This window comes from Lutjanus erythropterus, chromosome 18, assembly GCF_056507025.1.
Source record: "Lutjanus erythropterus isolate fLutEry1 chromosome 18, fLutEry1.hap2, whole genome shotgun sequence".
Taxonomy (NCBI): Eukaryota; Metazoa; Chordata; class Actinopteri; order Lutjaniformes; family Lutjanidae; genus Lutjanus; species Lutjanus erythropterus.
In genome coordinates, this window is record NC_139334.1 from 27312791 (window position 1) to 27333012 (window position 20222).

General features: G+C 37.8%; 1 protein-coding gene across 1 annotated transcript in view; it reads right to left on the reverse strand.

Moving 5' to 3' along the window:
- Window positions 1–20222, reverse strand: part of slc4a11 (solute carrier family 4 member 11) — a 141164-nt gene that overhangs the window by 95646 nt on the left and 25296 nt on the right. Inside the window, exon 2 of the mRNA XM_084742073.1 lies at window positions 2855–2905. Within this exon, the coding sequence (XP_084598199.1) occupies window positions 2855–2905 (51 nt within the window). The remainder of the gene's footprint in view (window positions 1–2854; window positions 2906–20222) is intronic.

Genomic DNA, 20222 nt, shown 5'->3' on the forward strand with positions numbered 1-20222 from the left:
CTGACTTTCAAATCACCTTGGGAGAGAGCAGCGGCTGCAGAGCAGGAGGAAGAAATCGACGGCTTTAGCAATGGTATCAATTTCAAGAAAAGTTTTTACTTATCTTTATTTATTTATTTTTTCTCCAAATATGCAATTCACTAGTCAGAATTAGGGCCAATTGTGTTAAAATCACAATCTGGAATCCTTTCGCAATGTCATTCCAATAATAAATTGAATCAATTCTGCAGCATTTGAATTCAGACAAGCTGCGCATGAAGCCAAGCTCAGTAACTGTGACCAGTAAATACAAACATGCAACATGTCGGAGGAATGAGGGGTGTTTGATATGAAAACCCTGAATGATTGATGTGTTTCCTTCAAACGGTGTGCAGTGTTCTGCAGCAGCCTTTGAGATGTGTTTGGAGCTGTGACATACAAAAACACCACCGTGTTACAAACAGCCACGCTAGAGCATGTTTGCATCATTCAGGATGTTTTAAACTTTTATGCTTTGTGTCCTGAGAATTACTCGAAGAAGATAAACAACTGCTGTCATTGTAATGTTAAACAGGGCTGCAGCAAGCCACAGTTTTCATAGACAGATTAATCTGTCCGTTACTGTTCTGTGAATTTAGCTATAAAACGTCAAAAGCATAGTGATAGTTTTGTCTTGTTTTGACCAACAGTCCAAAGTAGAGCTGAAACTGTTCAATTGACAATTACATTAAAATAACTAACTTAAATTATTGATTGTTTTAGTACAGTGTTTTTACAGCTACTTTCAAGGTCAAAGCCTTTATCATCACATCTAAATTGTTACCATAAATGCAACTGCAAAATGCTTTATACCCACAATAAAAAAAATTATAAAAAAAACAATATTATAGTTATAGTTATAATCCAATTTAAGAAATGTTTAGTCATTTCATTTACAATAATATAAAACTGAGAAAAGCTGCAAATTGTTAAAAATTAGCTTTCTGTTTCATTAACTGACTAATTGTTTCAACACACCTCTCAAAAAGTCAACTATTTTCAAAGAAACACACAGGATGTTTAATGCACCACATCCTTATCTGATCAATGAGACAAGTGCAGAAAAAAGAACCACAGAAACAAACGTGCTAGCATTCACTGAAAATCTTTACATCAGTGACATAAACAGTGGTTTATTTTCATATTTTCGTTTCATACATGTATCAGAAATGTTTATACTCAGTATCTCTTAAATGTGATTTTGTTACTCTGTTCTGTGCTTGGGACATCAATTGTACGTTTTTCCATCCTGGAAAAAAGGGATCCTTCCTCCGTGCTTCTCTCTGAGGTTTCTCCCATTATTCCGTTAAATGGGTTTTTTGAGGGAGAACAGAGAGTGTCTTACACTGTACTATTAAGCCCCTCAGTCAAACTGGGATTTGTGACACTGGGCTATATAAATAAAATTTGATTTGACTTGACCTGACTAGTAATCAAATCCTCTCGAGCCATTAAGATGAAGGTTATGTTGGTACCAAAAATGGGTCATCTTTTAATGTGTGGAACAACGATGACGGCTGATTTACAGGGTTTCCCACTTTGTTTTAAAGCTAGACAGGCAACCTCGCCAGACCTAAAGTTCACCTCCGCTGATAAAAAATTAATACACATACATAAACTAAGACATCAAGCTTCAGAGAAAAGAGCTGAGGTACTATTTCACAAGGAAAACTCCATATATTGAATGTGGCTGTTGTTGAGGACGTTATTTACTCACTGAAAAGATTTCAGGATAAGACGTGTCAGGATCTGTGTGGATTACCACGTCTCCTAAACAATTTCCTCAGGAAATCCCCGAATTAAGTCCTAAAATCTACAAATTCACCTATAAAAACATCCTGTAGTGCAATCACCTTGATGCATCACTCCAGAACTCACTATCCTGAAATCCTTGTTCAACGAATCTCTGCACCAATCAAGGACATCATGGCAAATGCATTTAACAAATCTATTTCCACAGCAATTTTCTTATACACATTGCATGTTTTTCATTGTAGCTTTTTGAGTGTTTTGTGCGATTTAATCCAAAAATGTGCAGCCGTAATCAGATTCAGTCAGTTACAAGCACGCTAAATGAGCACATTAATAGCTGATATATCTTGCTGACATATCAGCTATTAACAGACTGATAGGGAAGAACTAGTGCAACAGGATCACATCTACAATACAAGACATACAATAAATATTCTTTTTCATGTCATCCTGCTCACAGCTTTTGGTCGCCAAGTGCATTTGAAGAGCATTCGACCTCCAGACCAACCTTCACTAATGAACCTCTGAGAAGACAATGGTGGATAATGCTTACTTGCCAACAATAATGTAATTGCATTTATATCCTGATAAAAGGTTGCTTAATAAAGACGGTTATGTTCGTCTGCAGCAGGGGGCCTCCTGTGAATCTGCTGAGTGAATCGGTGTGTTGCAGGAGGGGAATAATTGGCTGGGGGAGACAGGGAGATCCAATGCAAGCATATTCTGTCCCGACTGCTTGTGCTGCACATACTAATTGGGTGCCTCTCCTTGGCTTGAAGGTAATGAAACTGCCGTTATCATAACAGCCGGAGCAAAGTTCATTATTTATATCCAAATGCAGTGGAGTGTGAGAGCTGGGAGAGTTTTCTGTGTCTGTCCTGCAGCTCCAATCTCATCTTTTATACTCTACAATGTATTGGTAGCATTAAGGGAAAAAAAAAGCTACCTCCTCTCCCATCATGATGAGAGGATCACGCTCATGGATCCCTTATAATTGGTTGCTATGTTTTCTATCTTGGAGAACTGAGTAATATCGAAAATGTATAAAGCATTTCTTTGTGTCCTGGTGGTGGCTCAGACTCACCCATTTCTTGAAAGAAGTATCCATTCTTGGACATCCCAGAGGGAGGCGCCTCTGCAGGAGAGAACAAAACAGAGAAAAACAGTGATCACTGAGGTGAAACTGGGCAACAGTAACAGACCCTGCAGGAAGCAATTTTCATTTTGGAATCAGATTATTTGTTATTATTTTTACATGGTAACTGTTGGAATGGGAGATGATTAAAAATATAAATAATCAGACCTTTATTAGTCATTTAGTGCTGATGTTCAAGAAGGAAAGGCCATTAACTGTACAAATCCTGATTGCTCCCTGGTGGCGGGCTGCAGTATAGGTCATTAACACCACTCACTCAATATGTGCAGACAGGACATGGGTCAGACTTCAAATATCAAAGTCAACATCAAGTAAAGATTAGTTAAGTAATTCCCATCCATAGACAAAACATATCATTTGAAATTGCCCTTTGTCACATATAATCTGTTTTTTGTTCTGACTCTCCCATCAGCAAAACATCATCAGTTGTCATTGCCTTCCAAAATCATTACAAAGTAGTTTCTGTGGCGAAGGTTTGTTAGATTTAGCCAAAAAATTACTTATTTGAGGTCAGAGAAAGATCATGGTCATGATTAAAATAAACCAAAGTTAAATGGGTGGTCTTTTGAGTTAAAGTTTGCCACTTTGATTCCCCTTTCATCCACCCTGACCTCCTCCCACTGCAGACTTTTTGGATTTATAACTCCACACTGTTTCCTCCCTTGCTCCCAACAGCTAATAATTTCTATGGCCAGAGGGCTTTGTCACTTGAACGTAAACATCTGTTGTCCTCGGGCATTTGCTGAAACAACTGATGCTGTTATTTCTCAGACCATGTTGTTTTGGGTCTTGGGCTACTGTAGCAGACACTGTGGAGATATTCCTCATTAAATTCCACACATGCCTTGGAAATATCTCCTGTGCTGTAGCCTACTTTTCACCCTGACACCTGTTGCCATCAGTTGCATGTAATGATGACGCTTTAGTCAGGGATGTTAATGCTTTATCATTAATCAGTTAACAGATATTTAAACTGATAAAAAATGTATTAACTGACATTATTTTTGCTTACTATTTCTGCTGAGCTCACAGGTTTTCTCAGGGTTTGGTTTGGTCTGCCTTGTTAGTCCAGAAATGGCAGTAATTGCACCTCATTTGACATCGTTCTGTTTGGCAGAGCAATTTATTTAAAAAGGACAAGCAGACAAGAGCAGTCGTTTCGAGCGAAAACCTTACTGTTTTATTATTCTGTTCATTTAAACTGTTTCTGCTTCATAAATTAATGTTTCACATAGCTAATGTGCAGCTAGAATTGGGTAAATAAAACTTAAAATGAGTTTAAAAAAACATGCATTTAATATCTCATTAATTACTAATCATTAATTGATTATTAAAGAAGAAATAACTATTGTATGTCCATTTCACATTAATCAGTTCAAATTAATGCAGCAGTTTCACTGAATGAATAAGAGCAGGTAAAATGGTGAAAAATGCTGATAAATGTTTCCAAAAGTCCAAGATGACGTCCTCAGACGTCTTGTTTTCCCCACAACTTAAAGATATTCAGTTTACTGTCACAGATGTCTAAAGGAACAAGAAAATATTCACATTAATGAAGCTGAAATCAGAGAATTTTGACTTTGTTAATTAGAATCATTTAAAACAATTAAAGGATTATCAAAATAGCTGGTGATTACTTTGATACTCGATTAATAATATATCAATCATTAATCGTTGCATTTAGTGTCATAACATGAGTAATGAGTCATAACAATCTCATTAATCTTGTAAAAGGTGTGGATGGAGCAAAATATTATTGGAGTTTGGCAGCCACACTTTTCGATCAATGGACAACTGACAGTTATAAACAGCTGATCAATTTAGAGTGGAGGACTCATTGTCACTTGCTATCGTCAAAATAAAATGTTCAGCTCATCTTATGCTCCTGAAGTGTTCCTTCAGCCAATGGGCAACAACAGCCTTCAACCACAGGTCGTATATTACAAAGGATTTCAACCTATTTCTCACTATTCAGTCCCTCCAGGAAGTTGCCATGTTGCAATCGCAACAATTCATGCAGTCAACCAATACCCATGAATTCTGCGCAGCCTTGCAATTCTGTCCAAATTCCAGAAATTTACTGCATATTTGACCAATCATCATTTTTTCCATTCCGTTCTGTTCCACCAATCAGAGCAGACCTCCGTGCATGTACATAAATGATGTACATCTCTTATTCACTATTGTTTTGCATTTACATTTTTAAAAATTTTGACAGATGTACTGGAAAGAACACAACATGTCATTCTTATTGATATTTGTCGATGTTTTGTGCACTTTTATTTTATAATTTTGTGCAGATTTTTATATTTTTTGTAGCTCTGAGCCTTTTTGGTGAGGTTAGTTAGAACACTCAGAACAAAGTGGGGGTTTATTCTCCCTGGAACAAGCTTCCTTTTCATCTTTAATGAATTATACACAAAAAATCGTCACTCTCTCTTGCAATTTTCACTTGGTCCCACAATTTCATTGCAAAAAATGCCTAAAAGCACTGCAACATGTGTTGCAATTTTTAAAAAAGCTGCTGTGAAATCAGACATTTTAGGCCCCAACAATCCTCAAAAAAAGGCCTGCAAAATCCTGGAGGGACTGACTATCTTGACTACACTACTAGTTTTGGACACGCAATTGTTACATACTGCTCCTTTAAATTTTTTGTGCTTCATAAATGATCGTTTCACATAATATGCTGCTAGAATTGTAGAATTTCTTGCCCTCTGAATAAGAGCCAAACCAAAAAATGGCTTAAATAATTAATCGACTCGCAAAATTGTAACTGATGAGACACTGAGTACATTGTTCAACCTGTTGCTCTGATTGATTTGAACATTTAAATAATGCAAAGCAGTGACACCCTCAAGTGCAAACAACCTTAATGGAAGAGCTGCCTGACTTTTCTCAGTCTCGACAGAGATTGGTGAAGATTTGGCTGCAGAGAGAAAAAATGAGCTGGTAAACAGTGAATAGACTGTTTAGACTGTGTAATACAAGTTTAGTAAGTAAAACATTTCCTCCTTAATGGGGCCACAGCTGTCAAAGACACTCTGAGTAAGAGTGAGAACAAACTGGACAGCCCTGTGGTTCAACCAGAGGGCAAAAAGAAAAATTCCCTTTAGGGGGAAAAGTTATCAGAAAAATGCAAAGTCTTCATTCCTATCATGTTCATTAGGTAAAAGAAATGTTAACAGGCAGTGATTATATGCAACACACACTCTTTTCATCAGCAAAGGTCTTGACTTTGCTCATACATTCAGCGATAATCCACAGTGAGTTTTCCTCCCAGGCAAGAAATCGTTTTGCAATGGTGGGGTGCAGCATTTTTAAAATGGTGGATATCTCATTTTGGAATTAAACTTAATCTGGTGAGGAGCTGCACTACAAATACACAGAGAGGGAATTTAGAGTACAACATTTCAGAGTGTTTGTCACGCGGCCCTGTGGACGCGTGCAGCATGCGGATGGCACAGAACGACGAGGCAGATATGGAGGGGGGGATACTTTGAAGGTTATTGAGACATTGTGGGCTGGAGGAAGGAGAAGGGAGGGGGGGCACCAGACTTCAGTGAAGCTTTTCTTGAGCATTAAGCCAATATGTTTACATATTCATCCTATAACCAAAGATCAACAGCATGTGTTGCGGGTATTTCCCTGACTTGACTGCTAAAATCACAGCCATCCCAGACAGAGGGGCACACGCTGGTGAAAAAATAAATGGCACAATCAGTCACATAGAAGCAAACACACTAACACCGTCCTCTGAATGAAACTTTGATATATATGAGGGATGTCAAGATATTCAGTCTCTCCTCCTGAAAGGATTCTTTGATGTGACAAAGCCGTGCATACAAATGCAACATACAATTTTAATTATACAAAATGTTCCCTCACTCTTGGGGGTTGAATGTAGAGAGGCATAAACAACTCAAGAGTAAAAGAGCTGGGGATTCATTTATCCCCACAACAATTAGCTTTTTTAATCTACACAGGTAATGATGAAGCTGCTTGGGTCTGTAATAGATATTTTTATTTTGTGTTTTTTTTTTTTTTGTTACGTCTCCCTCTGTGGCACTTTGACTCATGTTGAATCTTCATGTATTTTTAAATCATGTCTGCAAATCAAATCACCTCTGTGGAATACAGGCAATTTTAAAGGAGCAGTTTGACCTTAAGGGAAATTATCTTGTTTGCTTTCTTGCTGAAAGTAACATGAGAAGATCAATACCATTCTCATGTTTGTATGGTAAATATGAAGACACTGCCAGGAGCTAGTTAGCTTAGCTTTGCACAGAGATGGGAAGTGAGGCATGAACACCTATCACTGCTCTGTCCAGCACACAGATGTATTCTAAACTAGACACAGCATGCAAAGATGGAGGACGAGTTCCTGCTCGACCCATAGACTTTCTATTTTGATGATGTCACAGACTTTTAAATCTCTTTTCTTGGCTCTAGGTGGCTAATGCATTCACTACAAGCACTATGATACTTGCATCAGATGGCTGTTTTTAACTTCACTATTAAATAAACCAAGAATGAATGAATGAATGAATGAATAAATAAATAAATAAATAAATAAATAAATAAATAAATAAATAAATAAATAAATAAATAAATAAATAAATAAGGGGGGAAATGTCTTTTGGGTTACAGGAGAATTTTCGCTGCAATACCATGAGTGGCCAGTGGGACACATTGGAGGAAAGGCTAGGCAGCAATGCTCTATCTGGATTTATATAAAACATCTATGGTCCAAAACTTCCAAGAATTGTAGTTCAAATGTTAAACTAGTCACAAGAATGTGAATGTCAAAGACATCTATGTATTGTGTCGCAGATTTATTTACTTCAGTTAGCATGCTAACCAGCTAGCCCCAGCCTGTCGTGTCTTTGTACCTCGGGAAGCAACAGTGACTCACTGTATCACCCAGTCAGCCCTCAGTTCAACATGAGAGGATGAAAAAATAGCGCTGCCCTGGGGCCAATAAGCAATGTTCAGCGGAAAACAAAGAATTGATAGGAGTTTGATTAGAGTATGAGTTAGGGGGCAGGTTCTTAGTTGAATCTGTACAAAAATCATTTTGGGGGGGTTATATTCTTAATAACTTCTTAGCAGGAAGCAGTGATGACAATACTTCAGGAATCCATTGCTAACAGCCAAGAAATATTCCAGGACATAACCCCCGTAAAACTTGTTGTATTTCAGTTTTTTGTACAGATTAAATAATTGAGATATAAAGTGAGATATTAAATTTAATGAGAAGGTACCAGAGTGGTGACTTCTCACCTAACTCTTGGCAAGACAGAGAATAAGCACATTTTTGAAAATGTCATACTGCCAGTATTCAAATTATACCACAGGTGTCGGTGGAGACCTTTTTTTTTCAGGGTGGTAAGGTACTGTACATGCCCGCTTATACATTTTAATTCATGAAGAGAGAGAGAAAGAAAAAAATATTCACTGCTATAATGTCTTTTTAATTGCTTTCCATTGAGAAACAATAAGAGAGACAACATGGTGTGCAATGTGTGTTGAATGTGCCGCCACACTTGGTTGACAAATGCTTTACTATTAGTCTACTATTTATTTCAGGAGCCTAACTATAAAGGGAAATCTAAATTTATACAGAAAAAAAATCTGTCTGAGGAGCTCAGGTCTCTTTCAGGGGAGCCAAGCACCCAATAAATATGTCCTTAAAGGAAATGGAAACAAACTTAAGTCAATGGAAATAGCTTAGGCAATTCTCTGATATGGAATTAGGCTACAAGATTTAGAAGAATAATGCAAAGACCTCTGGTTAGATAAAGTAATATCTGCCTCTTTCACTCTTCAAGAGTAATTACATTTAATTTATAAACTGTTTTGTTGTTGATTCATTGCTGTTGGTTGTATAATTGAGCTTGTCACATCACAGTATCTTTCTAAGAGACAAACACCTCGTCTCCGCCTGAAATGAGATGAAATGGAATAAACTGATTTATTAGTCGAATGTAGCGACCTTCAAGACCGTACAGTCTGACTGGTTACTAATGGAAAAAGAGTTTTAAATGTCAAAGACTTTAACTGTGTGATCCTCCCACAAGTAGATTCTTAATTTTAGCTGGTAATTCTTTACTTGACACTTGGTGATACCGCATAACTGTCACGCTGTGTGAGGAATATATGTACAGTGGCATTATTTCTATGAAATGGATGGTTTACAGAACATGATCCCTCACTAAAGCCGAGAGGAAATGCTACCAGGTTGACTGTGTGTTTTGGTTTTCAGAAGGTATTCTAACAATGAAAACAGGACATTTTTTGGTTGTAGATCTTCCTGATTTATGACAAGAATAAGCAGAAGGAAGTCAAACAAAACCTTTTTTTCCCCTGCCTTGGCTTCCTCAAGTATCAAAATCTATAAAAACAAAATACAAACATATGGAAACATTCCTGCGACATCCTCTCCAGCTTCTAGGTCTGTTTGATTATGATGTCAGACACATAAACATAGATTTCTCTTCACCTTCCTACACGGCACACACAGGTAGATCACGTCCCTGTCATGCAGTCTGCTAACCTGCAGCTACTGCATTAAACACAAAGAGCACAAGCACTCAGCTACACTACGAGCACAATACAGATATATATATAGTATTTTGCATACTCTGGGTTATTTTATTTATTTTATCTTTGCCTTATTTTACCTTTTCCCTGTGCTCTGTTTATTTTTTTGTGCAGCTAAATAATCACAGCTCAGCAGCCCGAGTTCTTACATCATACTGTGCCCTCTAGTCCAGGTTTTTTTTATTGTACTTGTCTTGACACACACATCTCTCTAAGCTTATGATATCGTTATTATTGCTGTTTTATTACAGTTGTTATTATGATTATTAAGCCCCTCTCAGGCAGCCAACGTTTACAGAAACATGACATCAATTTTCCACGTCTGTCTCATGTCTAAAATAAATAGACAAATAACTCACCACTTGTATGTAACCAATTTTACTTGGTTTTGTCTGGTAGCACTTCCATTAACATTTCCAACACGACACAAGTCTGAATGCTGCCACATTAAGCTAAAGGCTACAGCACTACAAGGTTAAATAAACCGAGAGATTAAGTGCATGTCATGTTCTGCCTTATTAAAAGTACGTTACTGCAATAACTGTATCACTCAGTTATCATCTTTAATGCATCAGTCTAATAAAGCACAAAATACTGAGTGAGCCAATTTTACAGTAACTTTTTTTTTCATTGCAGCGTGGGCGAAGTGGGAGACAAAACAAAAACTTGTATAACCACAAAAATAATTAAAGCTGCAAGCAGCGTTTTACGGGCCCTCGCACCCCCGCGCCACTCGGGGGGCCGGCGGCCGCGGCCTCGTGGCAGGATTCGCCCCGGGCGAAGAGGCTCTGTGATTGTCACGGCCTTTTGACGTCCCCTTAAGGAATTCGACGTCGCTTCCTGACGCCGCTAGGTGGCGCTGTGAGTATGTCTCCTGCTTGTCACGTGGATGTGTTCAGACCGGGACTTCTATGACACTTGTGAAGTTTGGTGGGGATCGGACCATGTCCGCCCAAGTTATGGCAATTTCGTGTTTCATGGCGAGACATCAAACTTCGCCGCCACCTGACGGCCACACCCTTCAATGAGGGCGTAAATCTTTAATACCTTTTGATCACAATGTTGTCTAGATGGTACACAGTGATTTTGAACCCGTTCTGATCAATCCTGTAGGAGGAGTTCGTTAAAATACGACACGTGAGAAACGCCAAAAATGGACGCAAAATTCAAAATGGCTGACTTCCTGTTGGGTTTGGCCAATGGGTCCAAGAGGCTTTTTTGTGCGTCTGGATGTGATACATATCTGTACCAAGTTTCATGCATGTCGGTGAAACGTGCCACAGGGGCTGATGTTTAAGGGGTGTGGCCAAGCCATTTGGCCACGCCCATCAACAAAACTCATATCACATGTTCAGACCTGGACCATTAACACACATGTGAAGTTTCAGGCAGATATGACCAAGGACACTGAAGTTCAGGCCACTTTTCTGCGTTTTGGCGAAACATCGACTTCGCCGCGCTCTCGGCGCAACGCCGTTTGACGATACGTCATAATCTTCACAATATAGCATTACCAACTTGTTAAGGCCTCACTCACCAAATTTGAGTCAGATATGGTGAATGTGGTGGGAACAGTACCTCAAACTGTAAAACATGACATTTCCTGTTGCCACCAGGGGGCGCTGTGACAATTATGGAATATTTTCATAGACATCTGTTCAGGGCAGGACTATTATCAAACATGTGAAGTTTGGTGCAGATTGGACCTTTTATGCTGAAGTTATAGCAATTTTGTTTTTCATGGCGAGAAGTCAAATTTCGCCGCCACCTCACGGCCACACCTTTTAACGATAGCGCGATCTTTTAATAACTTTTAATCATAAAGTAGTCTAGATGGTACACAGTGATTTTGAAGCTGTTCTGATTAATCGTGTAGGAGGAGTTCGTTAAAATACGACGTGTGAAAATGGCCAAAAATGACCTTAATTTGAAAATACAATTCAAAATGGCCGACTTCCTGTTGGGTTTAGGGGGTCACTCCAAGAGGCTTTTTTGTCCGTCCCGACATGATACATAGGTGTACCAAATTTCGTACGCCTAGGGCAAAGTTAAAGCTGGGGGCTTCGATTTTGAAAAGTGTTAGGGGGCGCCGTTGAGCCATTTTGCCACGCCCCTTTGTAACGACCATAAAATATTGAATTTTTCACAAGACCTGACGAGTGTGCAAAAAACTGGGACTTTTTGAGCACGTTTAGGCCCTCAAAAATGCGACCTTAGGATAAAAGGAAAAATAATAAGAAGAATAATTTTTACAGTTTCAATAGGGTCCTCGCACCGGTTCGGTGCTCGGGCCCTAAATAGCGCTGCAACTAACATTTATTCTCATTAATTTTATGAATGAATGTGACCATGACCGCTTTTTTTTCCCTCTACTAATTGTTTTGTTCAAGAAATACCCAAATTCTATGACATAAGTGCAAATTTGCAATAGCTGCAACCACATACAGTATGTGCATGCATCCACACGGTCACTTAACATCCATGGAAAATTTTAGCCTAGCAAATAGATGTAAATGTATGTATGTGTTAGGGCTGCACGATTAAATCCAAAATACTTTCAAACAACAAATATATGTTTGGTCAACTCTCTAGTCAGCACACACTTTAGGGCTGCAAAGAATTGTTATTTTAATTGTTGATTAGTTGTTTGGTCTACAAAATGTCAGAAAATGGTGAAAAATATAGATCAGAGACTAAATCTTACTGTACATTGTATGTTGTATGATTGCACATGTGACAATAAAGTTGACATTTAACCTTTATGATCTATTTTGAGTGACTTGCTCTATAGCTTCTGTTCCAGACATCTGATTTTCATTTTGCCCGTCTGCTCTCTGTTGTATTTCACTCTTCTACTCTAGACTGCAGCCACAACATCCAGGAAATTTTTGCATAGGCTGCCGCTGCACCGAGGCTGGCTGATCGTTTACGAAGTGCTGGATTTGATACGCAGCTGAGTTTTCTATGAGCGGAGCATGCGTTTTAAACATCAAGATCGCAGTCAATCACATTGTCTGTGTGTGTGTCTTTCCACAAGGTCCGGTTGAGTCATAAGAATCCATTTAGAAGTTATGCACCTTTTTGTTATGGGCCACTCCCGCTGCTACACTCCATTTTAGCCCAGTGGGATGAACACAAACACATGCAAACTCACTCACACGCACACACAATTGATCTCCATGCCAAATTTTAGCCTCCTAGGGCAAAAACTGTGGCTGCCAAAGGGGGACAAATTTTTGTGAATGAACTGACTGACAGAGGAAGCTAAAGAGCTGCTAAAAATACCCATCACAAAAAGGTCAAAAGCCAAAATATATTCAGTTTACAAAAAAAATGCAGCAAATCTTAACATTTGAAATGCTGAGACCAACACGTTTGGCATTTTGGGTTGAAAAATGATTAATTTATGTCAATTGACTATTGATTAATCAACTCATTGTCAGACATCAGACCAGCACTCCCTCTTTATATTTCCAGTTTCCATTCATGTCAACTGCATGGATGAAATCCAGAAAAATCCAGAAGAACACTTCATAGCATGTGAGCAAATAAGAATTAAATCAGAGTCACAACTTTAAGTCTCCTCGGGCTTTGTAAAATAGGCCACAGAATTCTCTATCTAATAAATAATGAAGTTTATGAAAACATTTATTGGGACATTCACTAGAGATTCCCTGATGCCGGCTGCGAGAGAACAGTGAACACTGCTTCCTCTCTCGCACAAAAATATTAGAGCTGTAACTCATCATCAGTTTTATTATCAATTAATCTGACAATCATTATCAGTTTTCTAGAGCTCAAAGGTGATGTCATGTCTCGCTTTGTCCAACAGTCCAAAACTCCAAATTAATCAGGTTACAATGATATAAAGAGGAGGAAAAGCTGTAAATTTTCATAATTCAAGAGCTGCAACCATCAATGTTTGATAATACTTTAATCAGCAACACTAATTATCATATTATCGCAAAAATGGCAATCAATTTATCGATTAAAAACTACCAAAAAGATCCTGTCATGCCTGGTTAAAACTGCAAAGAGGATTTACATAAATGTAAGTTGTTTCTGAAGGACAAACAGCCATTACTATAATGGATGCAATGTTACATAATCTGTATTACAGAAAGAAGTTTGAAATTCTTATCATTTATATTTCATCATTTATTAGTACTTGCAGTAGTAAAATCTACAACAAACAACACGCTGTCAAAAAGTGGGCCAAAAATACATTAAATCAATAAAACAATGATCAAAGAAATTATTTTTAGTACACACAGAGCTGTCTGGAGATCACTGAACTCTCTCTGTAGCCTGGAGGGGCTCTTCTATTGGACTGCTCATTTATTTATGTGGCACATCATGCCAGCTTCCCGTGGCCGCTGTGCTCCTCTGAACTGCGTCTTAGTTTGAGTGCTGTGATCATGAAGATTCATGTGCTCTGCTTGTATTGAGCTGTTTGGCACTGACAGTTGCAGGAAGAGATTTAGAAGGATCGGAGGGAACGGCATGTTACCCATGTACCGGCTTCTGCTAGATCAATGAGAGTACGGCGGGAACGTTCCTCTGTTGTGAGCGTCACTTTATGACCAAATAAAGAGCTCTGATCTAAATTTAAGCACCCAAATAAGTAACATTAACTTAAGTGAAATGAACAAAAGTGTGGCTGACCCAGATGCTTCAAAGCTTTTACCGTTACCATGGAGATCGAATCAGTATTTGAATGCTTCATTTTTGCTTTTTGAAGCAAGAAAGAAGAAGTGGCACAGCGTGCACAGAAAAAGAGGCAAAACAGTGTTAAAGCTTAAGGAATTGTTTAATTAGACTTAAAATCTACATACATAAAAAAACAGGTGCATGCACATGATAGAAACACACAGAACAACACACACGAGTGGAAAACCATCATCACGAGGGGGCATTTCTGCCCCGCATGCACAATTACAGCCTCTCAACGGAGCTCTCGGCTTTTGAGACTTCAGAGGTGGGGATGGAGTATACAGTGCCCTCCTGTCCTTGTCACTCATTAGACTTTTAATCACAATAAGAGCAAAGTATATCAGTATATCATATCTCTCCATCCCCAGTTGAATATTAGCAGATAATTCTCACTGAAGTTTCAAAGCCTCAAAAGTGTTTTTTGGGACAAACCCCTCAATAAAAGTATTATTTTCTGGAACTGAGTAACCCGGTACACCCCTTTAACATTTTAACAGTTTTTCATTTTCCATTACAGACAGAGCAGGAGTTAAATGAGGTGTAGATCTGACTGCATTATTTGTTTCTGTTATGAGCTAATACTCTCTGTCTCTGTCTGCTATAATGGGCTGCACACACATGCACATAATTGTTAGACAGAGCTGATTAAGGACCTTTACATAGTTCACGCTCTGGTGGTCTTTTAGAGACAGGCTTATTAGCAGTCATGAGGGCTATTCTGTTGTGAAATCCAAAGCAGATTCTTTTAAATTTGAATTTGGATTGAGACATACGGACAGCCAGATGAGCCACCAAGAACTAAAAGATACAAGGAAACCTGCAACTGTACAGGACTGCAACATGTTTGTGCTTCTTTGACAATTTGATTTCACAATGCTCCGGATGATAGATGAAGTGCTGTCTGCAACACTCAAATTAAATGCATGTAAATGATCTGATGTGTGACGAGTGGATGGCAAGTAAAAACATCATTTTAGAGATTGAGGTTACAGATGAGCATTTTGCCTTAAGAACTCTTCAAGTTCTGCAGTTAAAAATAAAAAAAACCTACACCGACACTTCATATTCATGTTTCAAAAATGTAACTGGTAATATTCTGAAAATTACAAAACAAACAGTCAAAAAACATGTTTGCTCTGCATTTGATTAAAAGTTGCAGTTGACTGAAAAGTGAAAATATCTCACGAGATGTTTCCATATCCTAGAAAACTAAAAGACTCAATAAAAAGCGAAGTAAATTAGGCAGATCAATTTTTTTAGTACATGTTAGGGATGGGCAATACTACAAAATTATCAAGTAATACTAGGGATATTGATCAATACCTTTTATCATTAAAAGCAGCTACTGTACTACTATGTAAGGGAGATAAATATTTCATAATTTATTTCTATTCTACTCCTGAATATATGTATTACCACCAAATAATTTGTCACCCGTGTCATTTCTTTTTACTAGTCTGTTGACGTAATTACATACATGCACTAAACAGTTTTAATGGTAAATAAAGAAACAATCATTTTGCTTATGATCACTGTGTGCATGCAAGCAACAGAAGCAGAGATACAAATATCGGAGCACTACATGGTCATGTAGGCCAAGACAGGATATCATCTAACAATTGATGAATCCATTTTATTATACTCAATGCTGTTCACACTAATATGGCTAGTAAAATCAAGACTTTGGCTGCTCATCCCTAGTGCATGCAGTGTTTTAGCCTTTCATACATGACTAAGAAATAATAGAGAGCAGATTAAACAACCATAAAATATCAGTGCATCAACAAATATTTGCGTGTTTGTGTGTGACTCTGGTGCTGTTTCCATTTTTGTTGCATTGTAAAGCAGCCAGCACGAGTACCGATCACTAATACGAGAAACAGCAGTCGGATCTGTGTCGGATCTGTGCACATGTCGCAATTACATCATGGCAGAGGCATGCAACGACATGCAAACTGACACAAGTACCGTATTGTGCCTCAACATTGTCCCTTCTGTGAACAAACTCTGTCCCTGACTCGACTCTCTTGCAACAGCTGCATCAGAACAGTTTTAGTCAGCCAATGCAGCAATGGTGTTTACAGTGTCACTCCAGATGTGATTTCTACTGGATGTCTTGAAAACTTCAAGGGCATCCAAAGGCTTCTTCTTCTCCTTTCAGCCTTTTACTTCAAGGTCATTGATTTATTTATTGACCGCTGCATGCCACTGCAAATCCATTTTTAATTTGAACTATTTATCGAAGATACTGTATGGTTAAATGTTGCAGGATCTTTTCTTAATCCTCAATTTTACTGCTAAATTAAACATCAATTAATGAGCTGTGTTATAACCATTTGCAAAAGTCTCCATTGGGAAAGAAAGATAAATAACCATGCATCTGCCATTTCCTATCTATAAACAGGTATTTATAAAGTGCTGTAAGAATGTGTGATCGGACACTTCAGACCATCCGCACACGTTTTTCCAGAGCCAGTTACAAATGATCTGATAAGTTAGAGATGAAAAATAATGTGAGAGTGATGAAGAAAAGTGATAAGTGATGAGAAGTGATGATAAAATGCCAATCAAAAGGCAAATGATTTATCTTTGTGTATTTCTTTTTATCTGCATCAGAGGCATCATGTAATTTTGCAGTGTTTGCAGTCTGTTCATTCTGCTTTTTTGTTTGTTTATTTCAATATGGACTCTAAATACTAAAACTTGATAGATTGATGATTGATGAATACTGCTGTATTCTACATACAAGAAAATGGTTTCATTTGGGTGTTCTGTTGCTATTAGCAAAGCCTACTGGCACAGATCTATAGCTGCTGCTAACTGACATTGTTACATCCAGACTTATCTTTGTGTAATTACAACTGTTTTATTACTGTTAATTTGAGATTTAGTATCATTGTTTTTCTATGATCAAACTACTGCTAACCAAGCTAGCCACTATAGGCCTCTAGATACTAATGCATGATTCTAAGTAAGTGAATTACTGTTGGCAAGGAGACTAAATGAAGGAAGGGTCATTATGTCATATTATTGCATGGCTTTGTTAAATACTATATAACAGACCACTGTTACAAAGAACAGACTGTGGCTATGGACAGTTCTGATCATAGACTCTAGAGGAATAATACAAACATTCTTAGATCACTAAAATAATTTTAAAATTAATATTTTGTGTCAAATTAATGTGGGTTTTTTTGGTACAAATCCATGTCACGTAAGGGATTATGTACATTGTGCAAGTCATCATGCAGGACCCTGACACGAAGCAGAGGAGTCTTGAATCATCCTGAAGAGATTGACTGTTCGGGCAACTGTTAACGTATTTTATTCTATTTACCTTTATTCTTGTAGACTCTAGGTGTAGGAGATTAATTATTTACCAGATTAATTATTGTGCCATTCAGTTTCTTTCTTACTGCTCTAATTCATTTTTACTATGCCTTTGGTCTCACTCGTTTGTGGAATCTTATTGTTTTCTGATTTGTCACCACTATCAATAAATTTGTTGCCCAGTAATGTTCTCACAGTTTCACAGTTGCCTCCAGTAACTTCAAAGGCCGACTGCTGTCTTCTACCTTTATTGGAAATGTGTTTGACTCGCTGCATAGCTGTGCACCTACATGCATACTGAGGGCAGAGGAGTGCATAATGATGCACGACCATGTTGGAAAACCTTGCTGATGCAACACAATTTGTGAAATGGTGCAATCCATTCTACTGAACTTTCCCCTGAAAGAGTTTTGGAGCAGTTTTGGAACAGTAAGGCAAAGGTCTGCATTTATTTACAGCTAAATGTGTGTCGTAAATCAGCCTTGTGCAAGAGCATCAGAACAGAACCACACATATAGATGGCTGTATGAAAGTATGCAGGTAAATACATCAGGGGTACTCGGGTTAGGCAGTATGTTAAATATTGAAACCGGGTACTGTCAGCTCAACTACTGGAGATTGCAGGTGTCAACTGGGAGATGTGTGCCATTGATGAGTTCACTATGTTTTGTTTATGTTTATGTATGTAAACAAACAAAACAGTCTCACAAAATGTCAAGAAAGGAAATATTCTTACACTTGTTTTCCTTATTAATCAGAAAAAATTACCAAACTAAGACAAGTTTAATTGTCTTATTAATTCAACAAAACACACTTTATTCAAACTAGACAGAGATCAGATAAAATGGTAACACTCATATTAATATTAACATGCCTGTAATAAGCTTTAATGTCTAATAAGGCCATTTTCAGACACTTATTGACATTAACACTGTAGTAGGCAACATTTTTTGCAATCAATTAGCAATAATTCCATAATAACCTTTCAGCATATTGTAACTGAAGTGGTATGAGAGAGAACTAGACTTTTGCACCTCCTCTTGGCTCTGTTTTCAGACCCGTGACTTAAACCAATCACGGGTCATCTCAGAGGCCGGGCGTTCCTATTGGCTGTCTAAATGATCAGAAAAAGAATCTTAAAAATAGTCTAGCTAATGAGCAACATGTTTACTGTTAGACTATTGTTATTTGTATTGTATTTGTAAGCACTTAAAAGAAACTTAACAGTTTTTAATTTAATTGCTTATAATTGCATTAGAAATGCTTTTGAGTTTAATTAACTTTAAACCTTTTGTTGGTCTTGTTATAGTTTTTGTCATCCCTTAATAAGATTCCTACATACTCTATTATGCATTTATTAGCACTTAATTATGCAATTATTGACAGTTAACTATGCATTTTGGGGTTACCAGATCTAAAGAAATATGTCCCAGTAATACAAATAAGATCACAGTAATAGCAGCCATGCATTTGTCATATCAGTGCTTTACCCCTTCATAAGCATTTAAATTGAAATTTTAATTAAAAACAATACACAATGATATATACTGTTGTTGTAAATTATGTGCTTTAATCTAAATTTTAGGCACTACCACCCAGCCTTTCTTTGGGTAAAATCAAAATAAAACTCACCAAAACTGTTCCACTGTTCCAAAAATCACAAACTCTGGTTTGGTCAAAATAACCCTTAATTCGCTGAGTTAGATGTGAAAATATTCTGAATCTACACACCGTTTCCCCATTGCCTCAACCTTTGCTACTGGGTTAGCTCACTGAATGAGTCTTTCATTGAGCTGCCACAATAATTCCTCTGAGGCAGACCAGGCAAACAATCAGCCAAAAAAATCGCCCCAAAAATCTAACCACAAACTGACTCTGTCGCAGATAGTCTATATTAATCCAGTCACCCAACCCTAACAGGTACATATATCTGTTTTACACATAGTTATAACTGTAAACCCACAAAGAGTTTTAAATATGGCCGCAGTGAGCAGCGTAAATGAGCACAGAGCGTGCAGAACAGCGTACAGCAGCTGCAGATCTGCAGCCTAGCAGGTCTGCTAATTTTATACCTGAACAGTAAGAGGAAGCACACTTTCACTTTCTCTGACTGTATGAAAATCTAATATTTTCACATCACAGACGATGAAGAAAGGCATTAGAACAACAGAAACTAATCAACAAATATTCGTATCGTATGGCCAAATCTGATTCGACTGAAAAAAATCTTTTGACGGGGCAAAACTCAGACATTAGTATTAAAAGCCACTTGAGTTTATTTATCCTTCAAATTCCGTTACAGAAGCATCACTCCTTTTAGGATAAAATTACTGCAATACAAACAGTGGTTCAACAGCAGTGTCTGGTACGGCAACTCTTCCAGGAAGAGAGACTTTAGAAGAACAGGTCATGCAAAAAACAAGATGTGTGATAACTTTCTGCAGAAAAGGGGAAGCTGTCTCTACTTGCAAGCAGGAAGTCAGAACCGGTTAGAATAGTATCTCACATATGTATCATCACTTTACTTGATCTCCTGTGTGTGTGTGTGTGTGTGTGTGCGTGCTCATGTGGGCGTTTGTGAGTCTCTTACTTAGAGTCAGGCCTTTCATCATTGCCCAACATATACATGAGGGAAATATCTGTCAGTCAG